The sequence below is a fragment of the Gopherus flavomarginatus genome, chromosome 4 (assembly GCF_025201925.1).
Source record: "Gopherus flavomarginatus isolate rGopFla2 chromosome 4, rGopFla2.mat.asm, whole genome shotgun sequence".
Taxonomy (NCBI): Eukaryota; Metazoa; Chordata; order Testudines; family Testudinidae; genus Gopherus; species Gopherus flavomarginatus.
Genome location: NC_066620.1, coordinates 135,564,333 through 135,590,871, shown reverse-complemented (window position 1 = coordinate 135,590,871; position 26,539 = coordinate 135,564,333). Strand labels below are relative to the sequence as shown.

The 26,539-nt window shown below is 41.6% G+C and overlaps 1 protein-coding gene across 1 annotated transcript in view; it reads right to left on the bottom strand.

The window, feature by feature from the left end:
* The window catches only part of ATG5 (autophagy related 5), a 125,245-nt gene that overhangs the window by 58,187 nt on the left and 40,519 nt on the right, over positions 1-26,539 (bottom strand). The window contains 1 exon segment of the mRNA XM_050951449.1: positions 1,131-1,225. Coding sequence (XP_050807406.1) covers positions 1,131-1,225 — 95 coding nt within the window.

Here is a 26,539-nt window from a genome sequence, read left to right as displayed (position 1 = left end):
GGTTGACTTAAATTTTGTAGTGTAAACATACCCTAAGTCTTACAAACTAACATTAGTATACAGTAGAACCTCAGAGTTATGAACACCTCGGGAATGGAGGTTGTTTGTAACACTGAACAAAACATTATAGCTGTTTTTCAAAAGTTTACAACTGAATATTGACTTAATACAGCTTTGAAACTTTATCATGCAAAAGAAAAATGATTTCCTTTTTTTTTAGTTTACATTTAAAATGGTACTATACTGTATTTGCTTTTGTTTTTGTTTTTTTTGTCACCTCTAATGCTACCTGATTACGTATTTCTGGTTCCAAATGTGGTGTGGGGTTGATTGGTCAGTTCGTAACTCTGGTGTTCTACTCTAATTACATAGCTCAAGGGTGTGAAAAATCCACAATCCCGAGCACCATAATTATACCAACCTAACTCCGGGGGAGACACCGCTATGTCAAGAGGAGAGTGACATAGCAATCGTCTCTCGTGGAGGTGGATTAACTACACCGACAGGAGAAGCTCCCTTGTCGGCATTGTTTCTTCTTTACTAAAGCGATGCAGCTATACCACTGCAGTGCTCTATGTGTAGACAAGCCCTTTGTCACAGCTGAATACAAGGTGGAACTGATCGTTTAGCATAGGCAGTCAACGCTTATTGTAAGAGACCATTCAAGATGAAGTGATCCAATAACTTCTCTGTAGTCATAGGACAAAAAAGGGGGGTTAATGGGTTACAGACTGTTGCATTAAGTCATAAATCCAGTCACTTTATGAAGACCATGATTTTTAGTGTCTAGCAGAGATATGAATTTAAACACCCAGGCTAGTCGTTTGTTTTATTTGTCTGTAAAGCACTTAGCATACTTTTGTGTATTGTGCACCTATTTCTGGCACAATGAGCAGCAACTACTTATTAGGGTCAAGTGTGAGTAACATGCTCTATGGACTTTCTTCTATTTCCTTAGTTAATTCATGCAACTGAACAGCCCAGCAAATGTGAGCAAACAGGGCACCTAATTTTACTATGCAGCTAAAAATAAGTGGACTTATTTCATTTGATTTACTTTTATAACATTTGACAGATCTCAGCATGACAACAGATTTGTAAAACATGAGGCTTTTCATGTTGTCTCCTACCTGATATATTCTAAATGGGATGTAACGAAATCCACTATCTTCTGGAGGATACTCCATGAGTTTCCGATTTATGGCCCAAAATTGGTCAAATTTGTCTGTGAAAGTAAGAGTTGTATTTATTATTAGCATTAATAACGTATATGCTCTTTACTGAAAAAGATACACAAAATATAATAGGCACAATCATACACACAGGAAAATGGAGCATCTAAAACTCTTTCATCACAGAATTTTTGCCTGCAAGTAGGTTTTTTCCCCTATAGTTCTTTTTCTCTATGTAGCCTTAAGAAGGGGAATTGCCCTTCCATACTGCTGAAAATAAACAGAGCAGGTAATCCACGTTGTCCCACCACAGTCACAATGTGATAACTTGCCAGAAACTAAAGAGAAATTGACTTCATGTCACTCTGCTTCTTCCAAGGGTAGAGAAATACTGTGTAACACAGCATTAACAATGCTGCTATTTCAGCCAGAAGCAGATATTGCTAATGCTCTCTGCTACTACTGCTCTCTGCTCCCCCTTTTTCATATTTAACAGCTTTTTTTAACTTAAGAGGAAAAATCAGGTGCAAAGTACAGGGGACTTAAGAGCAGAAGCAGCAACATGGAGACAACTTATTTTGTCTCTTGATATTTGCAGTTAGAGAAGGTCCTTTAGGATAATCTGCTCTGGTACTCTGGTAAATTTGGAAGCACTTGTAAACAGCAAAATCACAGAAGAAATGTGTACCATTTTGATGGAACAACCTGAGAATAAAAGTAAAAGTTTAATATGTTCAACATACACACATTGATTTTTGTACATCATACACAGTAATTTATATTAAAAGTTAACTGGTTTTAATGTTGGAAATATCAGAAAAAATTAAGTAGTTTCAGATAACATACATTTCCTCTCTGCCAAAACACACTGAGTGCTGTACAACACAATAGCATTAAAATACGTAAAACAAATGTCTTAATTAAAATAAGATAAGGAAAGCACTTTAAAAGGGCAAAGAGGATATTCAGATAAGATCAACCAAGCAGAACAAATACCAAAAAAATCACGATCATTCTGAAAAATACCTTTAAAATTGAGAAAGGTTTGTTGTTAAGAAGTAGAGAGAGATATAGAGACATCAGTGCTCTAGGGGCCACAAAGTCATGATCAACTGCCAATTTAAGACATAACAGATGGCTCTCTTAAGGCATATATGTTCTATCTTATCAAACATACCCAATGCAACAATGCTCAACTGGATCTCAAATACAGTCAAGGTCTAAATATTTTTTTTTTTTTAAATCCAACATGTTACAGGGAACCAAAGTAAATAAAATTAGACAGGCATAATATGATCGCTGTGGTTCAATCCAGGCAAAAAAAGGTTTATCTGTATCCTGAACAAGCTACCAATGATTGATACATATCATAGAATCATAGAGCTTGAAGAGACCTCAAGAAATCATCAAGACTAGCTCCTGTGCTGATGCAGGATCAAGTAAATCTAGAGCCCAGGGGTTTTCATAACACATTTTTTGGTGGCCTCAAAGTGCGGTCACCCACTCTTACTGGTGGCTGCTCTGACAATTTTTCCTAAAATACTTAATTAACTTTAGGGGACAAAATGCACATATACATATCCAAATCATTGTATTTTATTTATGTAGGGTTTTTTTTTCAAACTCAATAATCAAAATAATGTACTGTTGTCTCTATTCTTTACTGGACCTAAACAGAATAGAAACAAAAATAAGGTGCTTTTCATGTTCTTGTCTTTTGTTATTTCTTTTGCTTTTTTTGGTTGCTTTTTTGTTTTAGACTTGCTAGCTAGTAAGTCTGCTGCTGTGAAAAGTGGCATGTGTGTGTTTGTTAACATTTTTTCACAGAAGCAGACTTCTGAGCTAGCTGGGAGATAGTGAAAAGTGATATTAACAAACATACAAATATCACTTTTCACAGCAAATATACTCAGCCACGGCAAGCTGAGAGACAAATTAAGCCCTGGATGGGGAGGTGGGTAGGGAGGCAGTAGGGGATCAGGGGGCAATGGATGGGGGGTAACAGAGGAAGCAGCAGGGACCAGGTGCAACTGGGCGGAGGCAGCTTAGGGGCTGAGGGAGGTAGCAGGAGCCAGCGGTGCTGGAAGGGTAGCGAGTCTGGGGCCAGGCTGAAGCCCTGTGGCCAGGGACCAGAGCTCGCTGCTCCATGGCCGAGCTTGCTGTTACCACCCCAGTGCTGAAGCCAGAAGCCCGAGCCCCACCAGCCCCAGGAAGGTGGGGAACTCACACCAGCTGCCTACTCCTCCAGCATTTCTGGCTCCAGAGGGGGACAGGGCCCAACCCCTTGCTGGCAGCCCCAGGGGAGGAGATGCTACTTGCACCCCTCCCCTCCAAATCACCGCTCATGAGGCTGTGGCCACAAAAAAAGTCCCTGGAGGCCGAATGCGGTCACAGTGACAGCATTTGAGAAACGCTGACTTAGACAATACCTGGCAAGTGTTTGTCCTGTTTCTTATAATCTCCAACAATGGGGATTCCACAACTTTTTCACATGTCAGGTTTTCTAAACCTTTTATCATTTTTTTTGCTCTCATCTGGGCTTGTCCCAATTTGTTCACATCCTTCCTAAAATGGATTGCCCTGAACTGGACACAGGCCTCCTGCGGAGGCCTTACCAGTGCTGAATGGAGCAGGACAATTACCTTCTGAGTCTTACATATGACACTGCTGTTAAAACATACCAGAATTATATTAGTCTTTTTCACAGCTGCATAACACTGCAGATTCTCATTTAAATTGTGACCCATTATACACCCAGATCTTTTTCAGCAGTACTACCACGTAGCCAGTTATTCCCCATTTCATAGTTGTGCATTTAATTTTTTTCCCCTTCCTAAGGGTAGTACTTTGCCTTTGTCTTTATTGAATTTCATCTTGTTGAATTCAGACCAGTTCTCTAATTTGTCAAAGTCATTTTGAATTTTACTTCTGTCCTCCAAAGTGCTTGTAACCCCTTCCAGCTTGGTGTCATCTGTTAATTCTATAAGCATACTCTCCATTCCATTAAAGAAAATATTGAATAGCACTGGACCAAGAACTGACCCCTGATAACTACTCTTGAGTACAGTCTTTCAACCTGTTTTTCACTCACCTTATAGTAATTTAATCTAGACCACATTTCCTTCATTTGTTTAAGAGAATGTCATGTGGGACTGTGTCAAAAGCCTTACTAAAATCAAGATATTGCGACAAGCTGTAAGAGGAATTAACTTAAATTTGTGGTCAGTGGAACAGTGGTGCTGTTTCAATATCAGGCGGTAAGGGCACAGCCTGTGTGAAGTGCACAACTGAAATACTTTCGTACCACGTCTAAACACATGGCTGTTCATGCAAAGGTTGTGGTTGAAAGAGACCAGAGACACTCCACAATCGAAAAACAAGTTATTTCAATAAGTGAGAACATGAAGGAGGATGACCTCCTCACTATAACCGCTGTCCACCATCAATCAGAGGTTAGAGACTGGGTAAGATTGTCTTAGAAGCCCAGCAATACACAAAGATTTGAGGATGGTTGACTGCATCCCTTCACTAAGTTGATAACACCTGTCCATTATGGCAACATACTACGTGAAATAACTAAGACATGTAAGGGACTGAACCACAGGTGGGTCTCAAGCAACCAATATTATCCATTGACATCTTACCAGAAAACAAGCTAAACCAAACCAACATCAGCACATAGATCTAATTTACTTTTTCAGTGCTTAGATACAAATGATAGGCTTTACAGACACGAAGTGGGTATTCACCCACGAACGCTTATGCTCCAATACTTCTGTTAGTCTATAAGGTGCCACAGGACTCTTAGTCGCTTTTTACAGATCCAGACTAACACGGCTACCTCTCTGACAGTAAAAAGATAGTAAGGAGACCGTGAAGGAGCTATGGAGGAATACATTTTTCTAGTGCTCCTATGGGAGTGGATATCCTTCCCCGAGTCTTAAAAACCTTATCCTTTTATTTTAGTCTTGTATAATACTTTTTGTTGTGGTTGCTTCAATCTTCACTAAAAAGATTGAGACTCGATGCTTACCAAAAATATTAAAAATCAAGGAGAAGGATCTCAGGCCAAAATAAGAAAAGGACAGGTTAAAGAATACGGTATATAGTTAAGTTAGGTGTATTCAAGTCAGCAGTGTCTAATAAACTTTGCTCTAGAGTACTTAAGGAAACAGCAAAGCAATTTTTGAACCATTAGCAATTATCTTTGAGAATTCATGGAAGATGGTTGAAGTCCCAAAGGACTGGAAATGGGCAAATATATTACCTATCTTGAAAAAGGAGGACCCAGAGAATTATATACCAGTCAGCCTAAATCAATATATCAGAAATATACTGGAACAAATAATTAAACAATTTGTTCAAACCTAGATGATAATAGGAAGATGTCTAGTAGTCAACATATTTGTCAAGAGCAAATTGTGCCAAACCAATCTAATTTTCTTCTTTGACCGGTAGAAGTGATATACTAAAGTGTCTGGAATTTAGTAAGACTTTTGACACAGTCCCACTTGACAGTCTCATAAGCAAACTAGGGAAATGTGTTCTAGATTAAATTACTATACAGTAGGTGCACAACTGATTGAAATACTGAACTCAGTAACATAGGCAGTGGGGCTCGGAGTCTAAACAGTGACCGAAGTATGACCTTGCCAAAGTTCACATACTCCCTCAAAGTCATTGTGATGGTTTAATGAGTGAATGTATGTATGGAGTATCGGGAGCTACTAGAGCTGCAAACGTCCACAATAGGTAAGTGAGCAGAGATGTTACCAAAAGCTTAGGGTCTGTGATGGTAAGGCACTGTTCTGGGACAAACATGCCCAGGAGCAAGTTGCCAAAGGTTCATCTGGAGGCCCCAATAAAGTAGCTAACATTGTGTTAAGGTCCCAAAGCAGAACTGATGCCTTTACAGGTGGAATCAGGTGAGCAATTCTCTTGAGAAACACTTTTTTCCCTTGAAAATGGGGAGTGAATGGCAGAAGTATCTGCCAGATGAACCTTTAGGGAACTTAAAGAAAGGCCAGAAGACTTCAGATTTAGTAAGTATTCCAAAATGCCCTAGATACTTGTCCTCATAGGCTGAATCCCTTAAGTAGAAGCCCGAAGTGAAAAACACTTCTACTTTGCTAAATAGGTGAATATAGGAGATATTTTACTTAACAGTCGGAAACACTCTTGGACTACTACAGAGCAGCTTCTCTCTTCCCGATCTAGCCACTGAAAAGCCAAGTGCGGTGAGTATCTCAGCTGATTGCACAGGCATCTACTACAACTATTCTTGTTGGAAGGGAATGTGAAATGGGGGTCAACCACTCATAAATAGTCCTGGTCCATCTACCATTCCAGAATGTATGTAAAACTGCAGAAGGAACCAGCTTGTCCAAATTATGTCTGCTTGGTTGGTAGACTGATTTGAGCCATGCTTGTAGAGGATGAAGACACAGTCTCCCACGCATGGTTGCATACATACATGGTGTCATGTAATATAGGCATATTTGGGCCTTACCAGAGGGATGAGAGCTGAGTGACACACAGAAAAGTGATCAGAAACCAGTTTTTCATGTTTGATTTTGGCACAAGATCTGAACCAGTTGAAGCTTCATCCTTGTATTTGTATATGTGCTCTGTGTAAGCCTTCACTATTTTGTTTCTAAATCACAGTAGTAACCCTCTAAGTCAACCGTAATTGATCTGAAATAGCAATTCATATCTATGTATTTTTTTCTTGATGGTACATCTAACCATTGTTCAGAAAATTAAGGGTCCAGCCCCTCCCCCCCAAGAGGCCCGTCCCGGGGCTGTGTAGGGCACCAAAATGGCTAGGGATGGCCCTACAGGGGACAGTAGGCTATGTCTACACTAGTGACTGGACATGGGTCCACATGCATGTTTGTGCCAGAACTTGCCTACCATCTACATCTAAACCTCATAAAAAAATGGATACCCACCCTGTGCAGTAATGGTGATTCTTCAAGATGTCCCCCCTATGGGTGCTCCACTCCAGGTGTGCATGTGCCCCCTGCGCCTTTGATTGGAAATTTCTCATAGCACTGGATGTTCAGCCCATGCATGCATGTTACTCAGTCTTGTGCTCTATACTTGTAAGGGTGCGGGCTCACATGTGCAGTGTCTCCTGCTGGTTTCTCAGGGAGTTAGCTCAATTTCCAGCCTGGAGCACCCTCTACAGGCTGGTGATCCACTATCACTTGGCCCCCCCGTGCCCCCTCTGGACTCCAGTGCCCTGTTAGCTGGGGTGCTGCCCCCTGGCAGTAACCCCTTTTTCTCAGGGTCTCCCCTCCCTGGGAAACCCCCACCCACTATCTCCACCTCGCCTCAGTATCGGGCTACTGCCAGTCATCGTCTAGCCCCCAAGCCCTGGGGAAGACTGCTGTATCAGCCTACTCAACACTGGCAAGGTTGGGTTTGGATCTGCTGCCTTTGCCTACCCCTGGGCTGCCCTCTGCAATCCCCATTACCTGTTGGCCTTAGGCTAGGCTGCAGCCTGCAGCTTTCCAGGCTGGAGCTCCCCAGCTCCTCTGCCTTTCCCCAGCCCTGCTCCACTCAGACTGCAGGTACCCTGTGTCTAGCTCCCTGCAGCCAGGGCCATCTCCCTCTACAGCCAGAGGGAGACTGACTAGGCTCCTGGCTCACTGCCTCTTATAGGGGCCAGCTGGGCCTGATTGGGGCTTGGCCACAGCTGAGCCTACCTTCCCTAATCAGCCTAGGCTTCTTGCCCCAGCCACAGCCCTCTCCTGGGCTGTTTTCCACCCCAAAGGGCAGGATCAGGTAACTACCCCGCTACAATGCTCTTGTTATATAGCACTCATATAGTAATTTCCACTACATGCATCCGACGAAGTGGGTATTCACCCACGAAAGCTCATGCTCCAATACGTTTGTTAGTCTATAAGGTGCCACAGAACTCTTTGCCGCTTATATAGCACTGTGCAGGCAAACTGCTCTGAGATCCTTCTCTACCGCGAAACTCCAAAGCAGAGGGGAAAGTGGGAGGATAGTGGACCACCTACAGGGACACATATCTTGAAGAACCATAGTTACAGTACAGAGTTTGTAACCATGTCTTCTTCAAGTAGTGTCCCTATGGATGCTCCACTCTAGGTGACTACCACTCAGTTCCCCTTAAAGAGGTGGAGCTACAGTGCTGAGTCCAATATTAAATAAAATATAGCCCAGTCGAACGCAGCATTTGAAAGCAGAGCCACGAGTTATGGGATAGTGCTCAACAAACGTATGTATAGAGATCTAAGTCATCGCTGTAGAAAGCAGAAACAGACCTCATATAGTCTGAGGGTGCTTGGAAATGACAAGACTGATAGCAACAAACAATGCAGTCGGCTATCCACTTGGAAGGTCTTTGTTTAGAGATTGCAGACTCTTTTGATCTGTTTGCACCCAAGAAATAATTTGGGAGTCTTTCAAGAAAGGTTTTGTCCACGGCTCTCTTGACATCAAGTGTGGGTAACAGCGCTCTTCTTTACCTAGGTGAGCTGTAGGGTGGAAGATCAAAAGGTGAATGGGTTGGTTAATATGAAACTAAGAAGATATTTTGGGTAAAATCTTGGGGTGCGGCCATAACGTGAAAGATACTGTGAAAGTTGAGCCAATGTGATGGGTACCAGAAATGCTGTTTTCATTGATAAATGGAGGAATGAGCAGGGAGCCATTGGTTCAAACCATGATTTGTAAGGCATTTAATAACAAGATTGAGGTCCCAAACTGGAGCAGGACATCTGACAGGTGGAAAAAGATTTCCAAGCTTCACGAGGAACTTCGTTTTGGGTGGGAAAAAAACATTTTATTGGAGAATGGAAAGCTGTGATGACTGCCATGTGGACTCTAACGGAGCTTGGGCATAGCCCTGAGATTTTTAGTTCTAGGATGTAGTCCAGTGTATCTGACAGAGATAAGATTGTTGGTGGAATGCGTTTGAGGTCATACCAGCAGCATGTAAACTGTTTTCTGCTGCATAACAGCACTCTTTATACTTCCTCTGAACAGGTTGTTTCTAATTTCATAAAAAAGGTTGCAGTTTCTCTCACAAAAATCACAGATTCCGTGACTTTCTGCGATCTCTGTGACTTCTGCAGCAGCTGGTGCAGCTGACTCCAGGACCAACTGCTTGGGTGCCCCATGGCCAGCCAGACCGGCCGTCGCTGGAGTGATCCAGGGCCAGCCACACAGGCCACTGCTCAGAAGGCCCCAGACAACTGGCTCCAGGGACCACCCAAGCAGTAGCTGGTCTGGCTGGTCCCACGGACCGGGGTGGTCCCAGAAAGCGTCTGAGCAGGGATCCCAGGGGCTGCCCTAGGGCCAGCTGCATTGGCCGCTGCTTGGGTGGCCCCGAGCAGTAACCACCCGAGCAGTCGCCAGTGCGGCTGGCTCCAGGGAGCTCTCAAGCAGTGATCCTAGGGACGTCCTGGGGACTGCCAGAGCAGCAACGGTTTCGGGGTGGTTCAAGCAGTGGCTCCAGGGATGCCTGCAGGCCATCTGGAGAGCATTCCCTGGAAGCAGCGGCTCAGGGAAGTCAACCCCCAGCACCGGAGCCAGTTCCTCCCCCCCCGCATTTTAAATTCACAAGGGAAGATTTTATTTTGTTCAGTCTTGGAAGTGGTTCACCACATACAAAGTTCCCTTCAGTGTCAAGAGTAAATTAAGGTCCCTTACAATTTAATGTAGCAGTCTCCAAAACCAAAAGACATAAAGGAAGTGGCTTTTTTTTTTTTAAATGTAAACTGCAAGTACCTCTTCCTTTCTGGCCCAGTCACTTGCAGCGTGTTTTGGCCTCAAGGCTCACAGAAGCCATGTCTACACTTACCAGGGATCAACGCTGCTGCGATCGATGCAATGGGATCGATTTAGTATGTCTAGTGAAGACCTGCTTAACTGATAGTGGAGCGCTCTCCGGTCAACTCCGGTACTCCACCAGAATGAGAAGATTAAGATAAGTTGACGGGAGAGCATCTCCCATCAACACAGCGCGGTGTAGACACCACAGAAGGTGAGCTAAGCTATATCAACTCCCTATGTTATTCACATAGCTGGAGTAGTGTAAATTAGGTCAACTTACCACAGTAGTGTAGACAAACCAGAGAGCACCTCCCTCCCCACCCAGCCTCTTGTATTCTTCAAGCAAATTCTGTTTACAAATCATAGATACCAAGGCCAGAAGAAACTGTTGTGATCTTTTAGTCTGACCTCCTGTATAACACAAATGCAGGAAGCAATGAGACCAGATGACTCACCTCCTGCCTCTCCCTTGGCCTGCATCAGCCCCTGTCCTACCCATCACAGTTGGCGTATGTGAAATCAGGTGATGATCGAAGCTAGTGTACAATTGTTCACAGTACACAACTTTTAATTGGCAGCCTTAGTAGAGGTGACCAGAATCCAAAGTGCATGGAGACATGCAGTAATTTTTGGGAGTGGTTCCTCTATAAGAACTTTGAGACCTCAGTGACCTACAGTTATGAAGCTTATATTATTGCTGTCACAGCTCTACTAGTTGTAGAAATAAAGGATTGCACCTTCCAGGTCACTCAATTCACTCTCTTGCACAAGCAACTAACTTGCATTTATGTTCCTTGTACTCCACATCTGGACAACGTAAATCATACCAGTGATGTGTAACTGTTAAGTATTTGATAGAACCATTACAAATCAATCTGACTGTTAAGATGCCAGCTGAATAACAGACCATGAGATGCTCCTATTGACAAATTAGCTCTGAAACTGCATAGCACCAACAACCCTATGGAATTATGCCTAGAAGTCAATGTGGTAAAATGGTATCTACCCCTCCTATCAAAAATACCCACCTTTCCCATTGATCAGACTCCTAGCACACATTGCCTCTATCTGGGAAGAGGGGAAGTAGCCTTCTCCAAAGTCAGCACCAGTCCTACCATTGTAGCTCTAACCTTGTTGTTGGGCTAGTTACAATCACTTTATAAATCACTTTAAATTGCTCAGCCAAACAGTAATATTATGTGTGTGAAGCTCTCTTTTTAACCAGAATACCTCACGCATACAACAAACATTTAGAAGCATCAATTTAAAACTTATCCTTTATCAACCATATTTACATTGTATTATATATAGAATTAACATTTAATTTGAAGTTGGTAGTTCTTTCCTGGTTTGGCTACTGAAGGATCCCTCTATAAAACTTAAGTGTGCCAAAATCATTCAAGAACAACGAGGCGTCCGTGTGGCACCTTAGAGACTAACAAATTTATTTCAGTGTTCCTGTTCTTGTATCATAAAAATGCAGAGTCAAACAACCAACTATCATGCTGATAATGATGATTTGGTAATGGAGCATAAGAAAAGTTAGAGATAAAAATTTACTCGGCCTACCTGTGACTACAGTCCAGCTGTTACCCTTTTCAGACAAACAAAGTATGTCTGAATACTGACAAGGTATTTATTACATTGCTACAAATAGGAAAAAAAAGTGTTTTTTCTTTTTCATAAAGGAGTCTTACAATCACTTTTTTTTAATGGAAAAATCCCCATGATATGTTGACCTCCTGCCAACTGTTTTATTACTGAAGAAATCCAAATAAGTAAATAAAATTGTCCAGATGATACCTCTGAGCACTGCAATGTGAACTCACTGTTCAGAGAAGCTGGCAAGTTTGCAGGTATTTCCAGATTACTTCCATGTATTAGGTGATAATGATCTGCTATGGAGAACGAGAAGGTAATTTGTTCCATGGTAAAAGAGTCAGACTAAATGACTGCAGAGAAATAGATGCAAACGATGTCACATGAGGATATAGATTTCATATCTCATCTTATGGAGCTGATTGGCAGAATTTTCACCAAACATTAATAATGGGAATAAACTGTTGCTTCCTTACATTAACACATGGCATTCATTCTTTAGGGGATGATCTCTAAAGTACATGCCAACTAATGCCATGTGTTCTTCAATCCATTATTTAATTGGTTGATCTCTTATAGGCATCACGGAAGAGGCAGGTATTAAAAAGAGATCTGAAAGTGGAGAGAGTAGTGAGCTTACAGAGCAACAAAGGAAGGCATTCCATGCATATAGTTATTTAAATGTGAATTTGGTTATAAACATGCAAATTCAAAACACATTGAAATTAAGTTCATTAATATTAAATAAGTCATGAAATTCAGAAGTCTATAACACCTCATTATTAAGGGTGCCATCTTACAGTTATATTACCTAATTATGCCTATTTATTGGAAAATTGTATTTAACTTTACTGCAGAGTGAAACTGTGCCTTTGGGATCAATTTGAGCAACCAAGCTGAAGAATCACAATTCTTCATGTCCAAACTGCAAACAAGACACCTAATATAAACAAGGAACACTTTAAAGCTCTGTTTAAAATTAGAGTGTGTAGTGACATGGCTTTAAAAAAAAAAATAAGGCAGTTTAACCTATAAATTCCCCCTCCAAGGCATTTATCCCAATGGAACGGGCACAGTTCCAGTGGACAAAGAACTCTCATATAGTTTTCTCTCTCCCTGGAGGCCATTTACAAATGTTTTAAGAATATAAGATGTAGAGGCCTTTGATTCATCACATCTACAAAGCACAGTAAAACTGCTTGTGTATCGTCGACAAGATACAAATGGCCAACAAGCAATAGCTGCTTGAAAATGTGTTATAAACACAATTATCTAAATTATTGTTACAAGGGAAAGTGACATTGCTCCATTCCAGACAGGCAACAGAGAAAGGCCTTCCTAACAGAGAATGGACTATTGTGAAAAAAAAGAGTTCATTCTTTAAATAGTTTTCCTTCTGAAAATTTTAAAACTTTAATTTGTACAATATCAAAGTTTTTGCTTTTCTTTTGTTGACAATGCAAAGGAAGAGAGAGAGGAAACAGAAATCCAGATAGGGACAGAGGGAAAGGGAAAAGAAACCTAACAAGAAGGAAGTATTCTTGTGGGAATGGGCAGAGAGATAGAAGGGTTAGCGAGGCAAGGCTATATGGGAGAAAACTAGGTATGCGTTAAAGAACTTGCCCTGAGGCCTTACAAAATTTAAAAATGATCCTTGTGGGAAATGGGAAACACCACAGATTAGGAAGAGTCATAATAAGAAATTTTCAACAACAGGTAAGGAGATGGGGAGAAGAGGCAGAAAAAACAGAAATGAACACAGAATAGGCAAAATGGAAGATAAAGAGTATGGAAAAAATTAACAATATTACATGGAGGATTTAGAAGTTAGTGAACTTTAGTGTTTATATTATTTTAGTTTTCTGACTAATGTTCCATAACTACTTTTTTGGGAGGAAGAGGTGATAACACAATGTTATTGATAAGATTCAAATCAATTTGTTGCAGGCATGTAACTATATTAATGGGTCAGTTACTTTGAAAAATTATTTGACACAGCAACAGGTTACAGTCTCCTGATTGTCAAGCCCTGAACATATTTTTTTTCCAGATGTAAGTAGGATATAACCTCTGTAATTTTCTTCACTTAGCGTACACGCTCATGTATTGAAGTTTCATTGTAAGTGTTCTGTTTTATTGCATTAGAAACTGGCCATATATTTTTCCTCTTCTAGGTCATCAGTGTATCTAGATGAACCTCAGGAGATAATATGCAAGGCATCAGGCCAAAGTATTTTTTTTCTTTAAGCAGAAACAGCAACTGTACATCTTCCCATTGCTCCTATGTGAAAACATACATCTTATTACTTAAATATGGAGTGTAACAAGGCTTATATTATGCCCAAACAATGACACATCTTGGCAGCTGTTAAGCTAGGCCAAATAAAGGAATCTGATTATTGTTCCATAAAAACACCCCAACTGTCATGTCTTGAAATGATAAAATATTAATTTCTAAAGAAAAATCTGGTATGAGAAAAATACTTCTAACAAAGAAAAAACACAAAATCGTGCCCATGAGGAAAGGACACAAAAGTCCAAGAATTTTAGTAATCGATAACCAACACCATTCAAACATTTCAGCTACAAAACACAGAGATATAATATTTTAACGACAAACCTGAAATGGCAAAAAAGGAAAGCTTTAAGATACCATTTCATTAACCTGTTCCAGCTTCTCTCAGCATGCCTCAGACAACTGACTAACTAGGAAGAAGAAGGAAGTAAGTAATATAGTAGTTTTACAGAATATTTTTTAAAGATCCCTCAATTTGTATTTATGTCTACCAGATACTTGAAAACAGAAGTTGCAGAAGGCACAGAGGTGGATGGGAGGGACACTAAAGGAACAGAATCATAGCATAATTACTGTTTTCTATAAACCACTCACAATAATCACAGCTTCTAAAAGTGTTGTACTAAAAAACGTGTATTTTCTCTTTAACTTTCACTGGTTATATTTTTTAGCAATATTAATTAATATTTTCATTCAGCGCTACGTTTGGTCTAAGCTAATGGAAGATTCCTAAAAAGAACCACTACTTGGGTTGGCCTAAAATTTAAATCATGCTCTCCATAAAAGACATGTAAAGCTAGTTTTCTGATTGTTTGATAGGACTGAGAGAATCATAGAATCATAGGACCTGAAGGGACCTCAAGAGGTCATCTAGTCCCCTGCACTTATGACAGGACTGAGTACAGACCATTCCTGACAGGTGTCTGTCTAACCTGCTCTTAAAAATCTCCAATGATGGCGATTCCACAACTTCCCTAAGCAATTTATTCCAGTACTTAACCACCCTGACAGGTACTTCAGGTAGTTTTTCCTAATGTCCAACCTAAACCTGCCGTACTGCAATTTAAGACCATTGATTCTTGTCCTAACCTCAGCAGTTAATAAGAACAATTTTTCTCTCTCCTCCTTGTAACAACCTTTTATATACTTGAAAACTGTTACCATGTCCCCTCTCAATCTTCTCTTTTCCAGACTAAACAAACCCAAATTTCTCAATCTTCCCTCATCGGTCTCATTTTCTAGACCTTAAATCATTTTTGTTGCTCTTCTCTGGACTTTCTCTGATTTGTTCACATCTTTCCTGAAATGTGGCGCCCAGAACTGGACACAATACTCCAGCTGAGGCCCAATCAGCGCAGAGTAGAGTGGAAAAATTATTTCTTGTGTCTTGCTTACAACACTTCTCCTAATACATCCCAGAATTATGTTCACTTTTTTTTTTTTTTTTTTGCAACAGTTACACTGTTGACTCATATTTAGCTTGTGGTCCACTATGATCCCCAGATCCCTTTCCGCAGTACTCCTTCCCAGATAGTCATTTCCCATTTTGTACGTGTGCAACTGACAGTTCCTTCCTAAGTGGAGTACTTTGCATTTGTTCTTATTGAATTTTATCCTATTTACTTTAGATCATTTCTCCAGTTTGTCCAGATCATTTTGAATTATAATTCTATCCTCCAAAGCACTTGCAATCCCTCCCAGTTTGGTATCGGCCACAAAGTTTATAAGTGTACTCTCTATGCTATTATCTAAATCACTGATGAAGATATGAACAGAACCGGACCCAGAACTGATCCTTGTGGGACTCCAGTCGTTATGCCCTTCCAGCATGACTGTGAACCACTGATAACTACTCTTTGGGAATGATTTTCCAACCAGTTATGCATCCACCTTATAGTAGCTCGATCTAGGTTGCACTTCCCTACTTCGTTTATGAGAAGGTCATGCAAGACAGTATCAAAAGCTTTACTAAAGTCAAGATATACCATGTGTACCGCTTCCCCCCTATCCACAAGGCTTGTCACCCTGTCAAAGAACGCTGTCAGGTTGGTCTGACACAATTTGTTCTTGACAAATCCATGCCGACTGTTACTTATCACCTTATTATCTTCTAGATGTTTGGAAATTGATTGCTTTATTATTTGCTACATTATCTTTCTAGGTACAGAAATTAAGCTGACTGGCCTGTAATTCCCCAGGTTGTTCTTATTTCCCTTTTTATAAATTCGCACTATATTTGCCCTTTTCCAGTCTTCTGGGGGGCAGGGATAGCTCAGTGGTTTGAGCATTGGACTGCTAAACCCAGGGTTGTGAGTTCAATCCTTGAGGGGGCCACTTAAGGATCTGGGGTAAAATCAGTACTTGGTCCTGCTAGCGAAGGGCTGAACTCAATGACCTTTCAAGGTCCCTTCCAGTTCTAGGAGATTGGTATATCTCAAATTATAAATATCTGGAATCTCTCCCATCTTCCATGACTTTTCAAAGATAATTGCTAACGGTTCAAATAATTCCTCAGTCAGCTCCTTGAGTATTCTACAATGCATTTCATCAGGCCCTGGTTACTTGAAGACATCTAATTTGTCTAAGTAATTTTTAACTTGTTCGTTCCCTATTTTAGCCTCTGATTTTTTAGCCTACCTCATTTTCACTGGCATTCACTATGTTAGATGTCCAATTACCACCAACCTTCTGGATGAAAACTGAAACAAAGATGTCATTAAGCATCTCCGCGATTTCCACATTTTTTGTTATTGTTTTTTTCCCCCTCGTTGAGTAATGGACCTACCCAGTCTGTCCTTGGTCTTCCTCTTGCTTCTAATGTATTTATAGAATGTTTTCTTGTTACCCTTTATGTCTCTAGCTAGTTTGATCTCATTTTGGGTCTTGGCCTATTTTGTCCCTACTTACTTGAGGTTTTTTTACCCACGAAAGCTTATGCCCAAATAAATCTGTTAGTCTTTAAGGTGCCACCAGAACCGTTGTTTTTGTACATACTTGTGTTATTTGTTTATATTCATTCTTTGTAATTTGACCTAGTTTCCACTTTTTGTAGGACTCTTTTTTGAGTTGTATACCATTGAATATTTCCTATTTAAGCCAGTGGTCTCTTGCCCTACTTCCTATCTTTCCTACACAGTGGGACAGTTTGCTCTTGGGCCCTTAAAAATGTCTCTCTGAAAAACTGCCAACTGTCTTCAATTGTTTTTCCCCTTAGACTTGCTTCCTATGGGATCTTACCTACCAACTTCCTGAGTTTGCTAAAGTCTGCCTTCTTGAAATCCGTTGTCTTTATTTTGCTGTTCTCCCCCCTACCATTCCTTAGAATCATCAACTCTATCCTTTCATGATCACTTTCATCCAAGCTGCCTTCCTCTTTCAAATTCTCAACCAGTTCCTCCCTATTTGTCAAAACAAAATGTAGAACAGCCTCTCCCTTAGTAACTTTCTCCACCTACTGAAATAAAAAATTGTCTCCAATAAATTCCAAGAACTTGTTGGAAAATCTGTAACTTGCTGTATTATTTTCCCAAGAGAGATGTTTGAGTAGTTGAAGTCCCCCATCACCAAGTGTTGTGCTTTGGATGATTTTGTTAGCGTTTAAAAAAACCTCATCTACCTCTTCTTCCTGGTTAGGTTGTCTGTAGTAGACCCCTAACATGACATCATCCTGTTTTTTACCCCTTTTATCCTTACCTAGAGACTTTCAACAAGTCTGTCTCCTATTTCCATCTCAACCTCAGTCCAAGTGTATACATTTTTAATATATAAGGCAACACCTCCTCCCTTTTTTCCTCGCCTATCCTTCCTGAGCAATCTGTACCCTTCTATACAATATTATAGTCATGCTTATTATTCCACCAAGTCTCTGTGATCCCAACTATGTCAAAGCTGTGTTTATTTACTAGCATTTCAAGTTCTTCCTACTAATTCCCCATACTTCTCGCATTACTACATAGACATCTAAGATACCGATTTGATTCCCCACCTCTCCTAGTTCTATCTTGTCTCTTCCTTATCCCGGTTATAACTGCCCCTGCTCCCCCCAAATTCTACACCTTCTCCCAGGTCTCCATCTTTTTGACATACTTGTGGGCTTTGGTCACCTGCCCGCTTCAAGCCTACTTTAAAGGTCTCCTCACTAGGTTAGCCAATCTCTTTCCAAACATGCTCTTCCCTTGCCTTGATAGGTGGAGCCCATCTCTGCTCAGCAGTCCTTCTTCCGGGACCAGCATACCATGGTCAAGGAAGCTGAAGCCCTCTTGGCAACACCATCCTCACAGCCAGGCATTCACCTCAAGGATGCATCTGTCTCTGCTTGGGCCGATACCCTTCACCGGAAGGATGAAAGAGACCATCACCTGCGCTCCCAACTGCTTCACCCTTACTCCCAGTGCCCTGTAGTCACTTCTGATCTGCTGAGGGTCATACCTCACAGTATCACTAGTGTCCACAAGGATGAGTAACACGGGGTCAGAGGGCTTGACGATCCTTGACAATCCCACCATAACATCTCTGATACAGGCCCCTGGCAGGCAGCATACCTCCTGAGATGCCATGTCAGGGCGACAGATGGGTGCCTCCATCTCCCTCAGAAGAGAGTCACCAACCACCACTACCCTATATTTCCTCCTGGGAATGCTGGCTTCAGTCTTCCCAGCCTTGGGGGTACATGGCTTCTCTGCTTCCACCTTTGGGGGTGATTCCTCATTGCTTGTTGCCAGGGCAGCATAACCATTTTTAATCACCATGGTGGGTGGGTTCAGAGCAGGTGTGGAGCACTGCCAGCTGCCAGAAGTAACCATCAGCCAGTGTCCTCCCTGAGACAGAGCTATATCCTCCTCCCCGGTGGTGTGACAGCAGTCCTCTGTAGCTGGATAGCTTCTTCAGCCTTGCATGACTCCATATGAGTATTCTCAAGGAATTCCTCATGGCCACGGATGCTCCTCAGCCTAGTCATCTTCTCCTATAGCTCTCCCACCTGCTTCTTGAGAGATTCTACCAGCAGGCACCTTGCACACTGGATGGTCCCCCTAGCCTGGCTTTCTGAGAGTGGGAAATGCCAGCTACAGTCTCTGCAAATCCACACCAGGATCTGGGCAGAGGCATTCATGGCTAGTTGTCTGTCTGGATAGAGGTGCAGGTGGAGGAGCTAGGAGCAGTGTTGGTACTGACAATGCAGCCCTTCCTAACCATAGCGATTATATTCCTTCCCACAAACTCCCCTTGGTTGCTTACCCTCTGGTTTTTAAGGCCTTCTCTCCTAGGTCAGCCCTACCCCCTCGTGAATCACACAATGGGGAGGGTGATCACAAGGCTGACTGAGGTGGATCAAAGATGACCGAGGTTTATCCATGGAACAAAGGCTCAAACAGTCCCCAGACACACTATCCTAACTGACCCTGTAACTGAAATATTCTGAAAGAGAAAGAAAAACTATAAACAGCCAAACAAACTCACTCACCCCACAGTTAGTACTCGCACCTTGTTCATTCAGCAGGAGGATCTCCTCCTCAAATTCCCTTTTTTGCAGACCCCTGTTCAGTAGCTCCCAATGAAGATGACCAGAAAAATTTACTTAACATTTTATTGAATTTAAATTTATGGCTTTCCTTTTCAACTGAATCAGCAAATCCTATCTTTAACAAAATGGATCTATGAGAAGCACCATTTCCCTAAAAATCTCTGAGTCAAACTCTAGAAGGACACAACACATGCTATAAGTGGTCAAATGCAGTCCATAATGTGGAACCAGCTATGCATTCATGGTAATTAGCCATAAACTAATCAACATTCACGAACATTTTAAACTGTAGACTGTAATGGTGAGGTATGTGCTTGAGTGAACACTTGAGTAGGCGGGTTCTTGAAGGTAGAAAAGGGAAAGAGCACCACATCTCACCTTGGGCACACTAGGAGCTCTGACAAAACCTTCAGACAGGACTATCTGTAGTGTCTCTTCCTCCCCTTGAGTATTATTGCCATGTCTGGGACAGACCAACTGTTTTTAGGTGCGGGGTGGGGGGAGGGAAGAAACAGAACAAGCCAAGACTGAAGGAAAGATGGCTGCAAGCTCAAAATAAGATGGAGTAAGTATGTGGTGTTATAAGCACCAGAAGGTGATTCTGAATTTGATTTAGAGACGAGAGAATGCTTCTGTTTTCCATCATCAATCTGGTTCCATTTCCTGATGGGAGAGGATAGTCTGAGCATAGCGTTCTGAACACTCTGAAGAATAAATATTTAGGAAGATAAGAAAAGAAGCCCTTAAGGAATGAATAAGGCCTTCAGAAGAAACAGGGTCAAAGTGAGGAGAAATTCTAATAAAGCTCCTGAGACTATAATAGGCATTATTTACAGACAAGAGAGATGTGAGAAAGAAACACCATGTCCAGCAGTGGAGGTGTAGCCAAAATTCTGAAAATATGCATTTGTTTGGTGTTTTTTGTTTTATACGGGACACAAAAATAGCAAGTCAGAAAGAGAAAATAATAAACTAAAAAAGTTTCCTTCTGAAACGTAACTTGCTCTGACAGATGTATGTCTCCATTCCCTAAAAGCAAGAAAATAGCCTAGCCTTGTCCCAAGTTTACCCAAATTCCTACTAACAGAGAAAAATACTATTCAAATTTTGACAGAGCTCTGGGGGCTGGAGGGTGAGAAGAAAAAGATGGTTTAATGATTAAAGAACCTATTACCCTCCCATTCACTTGTTCTCATACAGAACCCCTGACAATTTTCCGAATAAATATTATCTGCTTTACTAATTTAAAACAGATAACTTTTGTTTAGGTTACAAAACCCCACTTGAGATTAGGGTGATCTGTTCCTCATTGTCAAAATGTGCTGGTCAACACAACAAAATATATTGTAGGAGCACGGCTAATAAGTGTCTCTACCAGTAGGATAAAGTATATTAACAATCTTTTGTTGAGCCCTGTGTGTCATGTATATTCAGCACAATGCAATCCTGAAGTGCCAACTCAATGCAAGATCCTAGCTATTCCTATTTATTATTTTACAGTGCCTTAAGAATGTACCTCAAAATATTTTAGACATGACCCAGAGGGGTAAACAAAACAGTAGGATAGGGTTGAGAGTGTAAGGACATAAAAGAGTAGTATGCAGTAGTTTTTTAAATAAAAGTAATATCTCTCTTAGCTGTCCAACTTCTTGTAAGCATTGCAATAGAAAGGGGTATTAAAGATGATTTATGGGGAATATTTTTAGGCAAAAAAATGTGCCTTTTATCTTCTATAATATACAAAAAGAAAGCCATACAATTTTTTTTTAAAAAACCTTCTGCTGCTTATTTTCTACTTCAAGTATCAGAAACAAAGTCTGGTCTTCACTGGTTTTGCTTGAGGAACCCATGAACATTTCAGAGCATGTATCTTATGAGTAAGGTTGTGTGTCTGTCATGGAGGTCGTGGCTTCTGTGACCTCCATGACTTCTGCAGCAGCTGGCACAGCTGGCTCCAGGGCTGCCAGGCCCCTCCCTGCCAGCAGGAGCAGTAGTTTTGGTATGGGAGGGGGCTCAGGGCTGGGGCAGGAAGTTGGGGAGGTGAAGCGGTGCTTACCTCGGGGGGACTCTCTGGAAGCAGCCAGCATGTCCCTACAGTTCCTAGGCAGAGGAGCCAGGGGGCTCTACTTCCCTAGAAGCTCCCCTTGGCTGCAATTCCCGGCCAATGAGAGCTGCAAAGCCGGTGCTTATGGCTGAGGCAGCATATAGAGCCTCCCTGGCCTTCCCTCCCCCTAGGGACATACTGGCCGCTCCCAGGAAGCCGCGGGTAGCTGGGTAGGGAGTCTGCCAGTCCAGTCAACCCTCCCCACCCCCAGCACCAGTGGGGGTCCCGGACCGCATGCCGCCCCCCACCCCGCCAGATCACCTGTAGTGCCCCCAGACTATCCACAGCTCCTGGGTCCAAGTTTTAGTTAGGGGAATATAGTAAAAATCATGGACAGGTCACGGGTCATGAATTTTTGTTTACAGCCGTGACTTCTCTGTGACTTTTACTAAAAATACCCGTGACTAAAACATAGCCTTACTTATGAGCTCTCACATCAAATGAAAAGCAGGTGTGCTGAATCTTTAACCAAGACTTCCTTTAACACTTACAACTTCTGTTACTAATAGTTTTTGATAAAGTTTTGAACAGTTCAATTAAAAATAATTTCCCCTCTTAAGTTGTTCAGCTTTCACTTTCTTGACCCTGTGACATCATTTCAATAGAGACAAGACCTGAATTTCTAATGTAAAAAGCAAGCTGTAAAAACTATTAAGCCAATCCCTTCCCACACCAAAAAACCCCAACAACCTGTCAGGCCTCCCTGATCCATCATAATGATGGAACAATAAAGTGACTCAGAGGCAAGGACAGCAATAAGAAATGTCCCTGTAATTAGAAATATAGATACAGCTTTGTCATCAAAACACTCTCATGGACCTCTTATTCAGCTTTTCTTCTTTGCCCCAACAACATTTCTCTCCTCTGTCCTGTTCACCTTCCCACTACATCTGGGACTAGTATGACACACATACATATCCCAAGGGAGCCAATCCTCTAGGTAAGCAACACCAACTTAGAAATGAGCCTTTAATGATGTTGAAAGGATAAATGAGACCACCACAGGTGCATGGGCAGAGACCTGACCTCTTCCCTGATTTGGTGGCTGATCAGTAGGTCAACCAAAGGGACTGAAGAACGATATGACACCAGGTCAGGCAATCCCAACACAAGATTTGCCATAAATCCACTGTTACTGCTCATCCCTTAAGGGACACTAGGGCTGCAGAGAGTGTTGATGGAAAATTACCCATGCAACCAGACAAAGCAACTGCAGTTCAGTTAGAAAGACCAACCCAAACTAATTTATAATATTAGTAATATTGATTCTCTCTTCTGACATCAGAAAATTATGCAAACTTGCTATTTACAAAAAAATCACGTTTAATGCTTTAAGCCATCCACTAAGTTTGATACAGAATTGTTTATGCTAGCAATACTTGAAAAATGTAACTATCGTTGTTTTTGCTGAAGATATGAAGAAACTTACTTGAAGTTTCATTAAAAAAAAACAATCTGCAGATGTGTATCATAAGGTATGAAGCAGTTATCACAAATGCTACTTTCTTTTCTTTTTTGTGGTCATAAACTTCGTTTCAGAGAGAGGTTTAAAATCATCACATCTAAACGAAAGCCTATAAAAACATACTGAAAGGTACAGCATGTCTTAAAAAGAGTTTTCTTAGTTTCACAAGCTTTTCTTATTTCTCTTTTACAGAGAGCTGAAACATTAAAATTAGCATTTGAAAGTATTCAAAAGCTTGTTAAACTTCTCATTTAGATGTCAGGTTTCCCAGGTGCTGTTTCTCACGAAATACAATGAAATCTGTATAAAACCAACCTTACTAGGCAAACTCCTGTCTTAAGACCATCATTCTCAAACATACGTAGTTCAATTCTGGTTCACTATAAATGATAAACACCAACTTTTGGTTTATCCATTAAAAATACATGCAGTTACAATGAAACCTGACTTATGTTACACTTATAACTGAGCTAGATGTTTCTTAATACATATTCTAACAAGTGGCTAGCAAGCTTTATTTTAGCTGAGATGACATTTTGTAACTGATTTTTTAAACCACTATAACAATAGTAGAATCCATAACTAGAGCCATCATAAACAGTCCCAGCACTTAACTGGGCCTATTGCTAGAGAATAAATTCAATTAAGAGGGTACTAAAACAAACTTTCACTTGTATAATATGATCATTTGATTCCGCTAGACCAATGTAACAGCAGAATGTGCCAAGAGAAGTTATAATAGGGTCATTCACTCATTCTTTATAGTAATCAAAAAATTATAGAAGTGTAGAACTGAAAGGGAACTGAAAAGTTCATTTAGTTCATCCCCTAGGGCTGAGGCTGGACTAGGTATTATCTAGACCAGTGCTTCTCAACTATCTGATGTGGGGGACCGGCAATTTTTTTCCAATGTGCCAGGGACCAGTGCTATATTATTATCCTATTCAATGCTCTTATGCCGAAACTCACTGCGGACCAGCAGCCGGTCCGTGAGCCGCCACTTTGAGAAGCACTGATCTAGACTGTCCTTGATAGGTGTATGTCTAACCTGTTCTTTAAACCCTCCAATGATGGGGATTCCACAACTTTCCTTGGTAACCTATTCCAGTATTTACCTACCTTTATAGTTACAAATTTTTCCTAATAGCTAATCTGAATCTCCCTAGCTGCAAACTAAGCATACTACATCTTGTCCTAATTTAAGTGCATTTGGAGAACAACTGATCACCAAATTATGCCTTGTGGTATCCTTACAGGATTCTATAGGACCTGAATATAATCATCCTATGTCAAATGAGGGACCTTCACTCATATTATTTCCTTTCTCTAATATGCCTGATATACCTTAATACTCACTTGGTAATTGTGTAAATCGTTCACTATACTTTTTATAAAGTTAGTCATGAAATAAGAGCAAATAACTACCAACACATGACATTACTATGAGCATTTGATTGTTGGGAGAACCATACAAATGACAAGTTTCTATTTCCAAAAAATGATCAGAGTTCAGAAAACATTAGCAGTCTCAAAACAAGAAACAGTTATACAGACAGAATGTTCTACTCCATTTCTCTTGAATACAGTTGTTTATGATACAGATGATGCTGTTCTTTTGTTTAATGGATATTGGTATAGCAAACCATTTCTCAACATACAACTTCTGAAAATATGCACTCTTACTGATTTACAAGACAATCCGCCCTTTTAAAATACTTTACTTTTAGGAGTAATACGGTTTTCAGCTAGCTAAAATTCTGTATTTACTGTTAATATGAAAAATATGTCACTTACTCAATTAGCTGGATTTACACCAAAATGGATGTTCACAACTAATCAGAATAAGTTTTTGGTTTTTTTTTAAACTGACCCAAACTTTAAAGCTATTTCCCACTAATTGCAGGATGCAAATCTACGGAATTTTATTAACTGCATCCCTCAGAACTCCACCATTCATGTGTCAAACTATCATGACTCATTCATCTTCCCACTGTCACTTATAGGACTCAAAACATCATTGGGTCCCCAGGGAAGACATCATCAGTACTAACAGTATTTTGGGCTAACAAACTCAGAAGTTAGTTATTTTGCAAGCCAGAATCTACTTCAAATGACCAGAATAACTAAATTATTTTAAACTGAGACATTAACCAGGAAAAAAACCCACCACAAATTCAGGCTGACATTTTATACGTTAAATCTTAACTATTTCCTGACTTTACTGGTTCTCAAGCTTAATAAGCAGTTTTACAGTAAAAGCATTTTTAACTGGCATGTTGGGGAAATGGGGGGTGCTGGTAAATTAAAAATGCAAGTTAACTCAGAAGGAGGGGTTTGGAGTGCAAGGGCAGGGGATGTGTGCAGGGGCTGGGGCATGGGAGGGGCTGCAGGGCACAGGCTCTGGGAGGGAGTTTGGATCCAGGAGGGGGGCTTGGGGCATGGGTAGGGGCTCAGGGTGCCGGATCGGGGGAGCTCTCTCCTCCGGCAGCTCCCTGCAAGCGGCTCCCCATTCCTGCTGCTTCTGGTGGTGGAGGTACGGCCAGATGGCTCTGCAAGCAGGCACGCTGCCTCTGTCTGCAGGTGCCTCTGTCTGCAGCTCCCATTAGCCATGGTTCCCAGCCAAGGGGCTGGGAGCCACAGACTCAGTGCTCAGGGAGTGGGGACAGAGGCAGCATGCCTGCAGAGCCGCCTGGGCATGCTCTGCCAGCAACAGTAGGGACGGGGAGTTGCTTGCAGGAAGCTGCCAGAAGTGAGCCCGCCCCCCTAATCTGCCACCCTGAGCCCCTCCCGTGTCCCAACCCCCTACCCTCTCCAGGACCCAAACTCCCCCCCCGAATACACCCCGCAGCTCCTCCCATATCCCAGACCCCACCAGCCCTGCACCAACCACATTATAAACCAGTCTTTCAGTGCAGATCTGAAAATGCCGGTTTATAGAGTTTGCTAGTTGGTGAAGTGCCAGACAAAAGAGCTTTCACTGTACTTGGTTTACATTCAAGAGTTTTCCTTGTGTTTCTCAATATGCATTTTGGCATGCTTTACATATTCATATGTAATGTATAATGTTTTATACATTAATTAAATGTACGTATTTGAAGGGGTTTACTGCTGGGGGAATTCTGCACCACTGCACATGCAGAATTTGCACAGAAGTTAATGTAGTACATGCAGAATTTCCTTTTTCTCCCACGGAAATGGGCTGCAGAGCTGCTGGCCACCACTAGGGGCTGCTGGACTCAGAGGAGCCCAGCTCCCAAATAGAAGACACTGCGGGTAGGGTGGGGTGTGTTTCCAGGCTGCTACAGTTCTCAGCACACCCTGAAGCAAGGAGGCTGCATGCAGGAAACGCCATACAAACCCAAGACCCAGCATCAGGCTGTTTCTCCCTCTGGATCGTTGGGTTCTGGGGGTAGAGGTATGGGTGTCTCAGATGGGGAAGAAAGGGTGCAAGTATCTGGGCAGGGGGGCTCTGCAGCTGGGCTCTGGGGGGTAGGGGATGTGTGCAAGTGTCTGGGCTGGGGGGTTAGGGGATGCCAGTATCTGGGCTAGAGGAGGCCCCACAGCTGGGTGC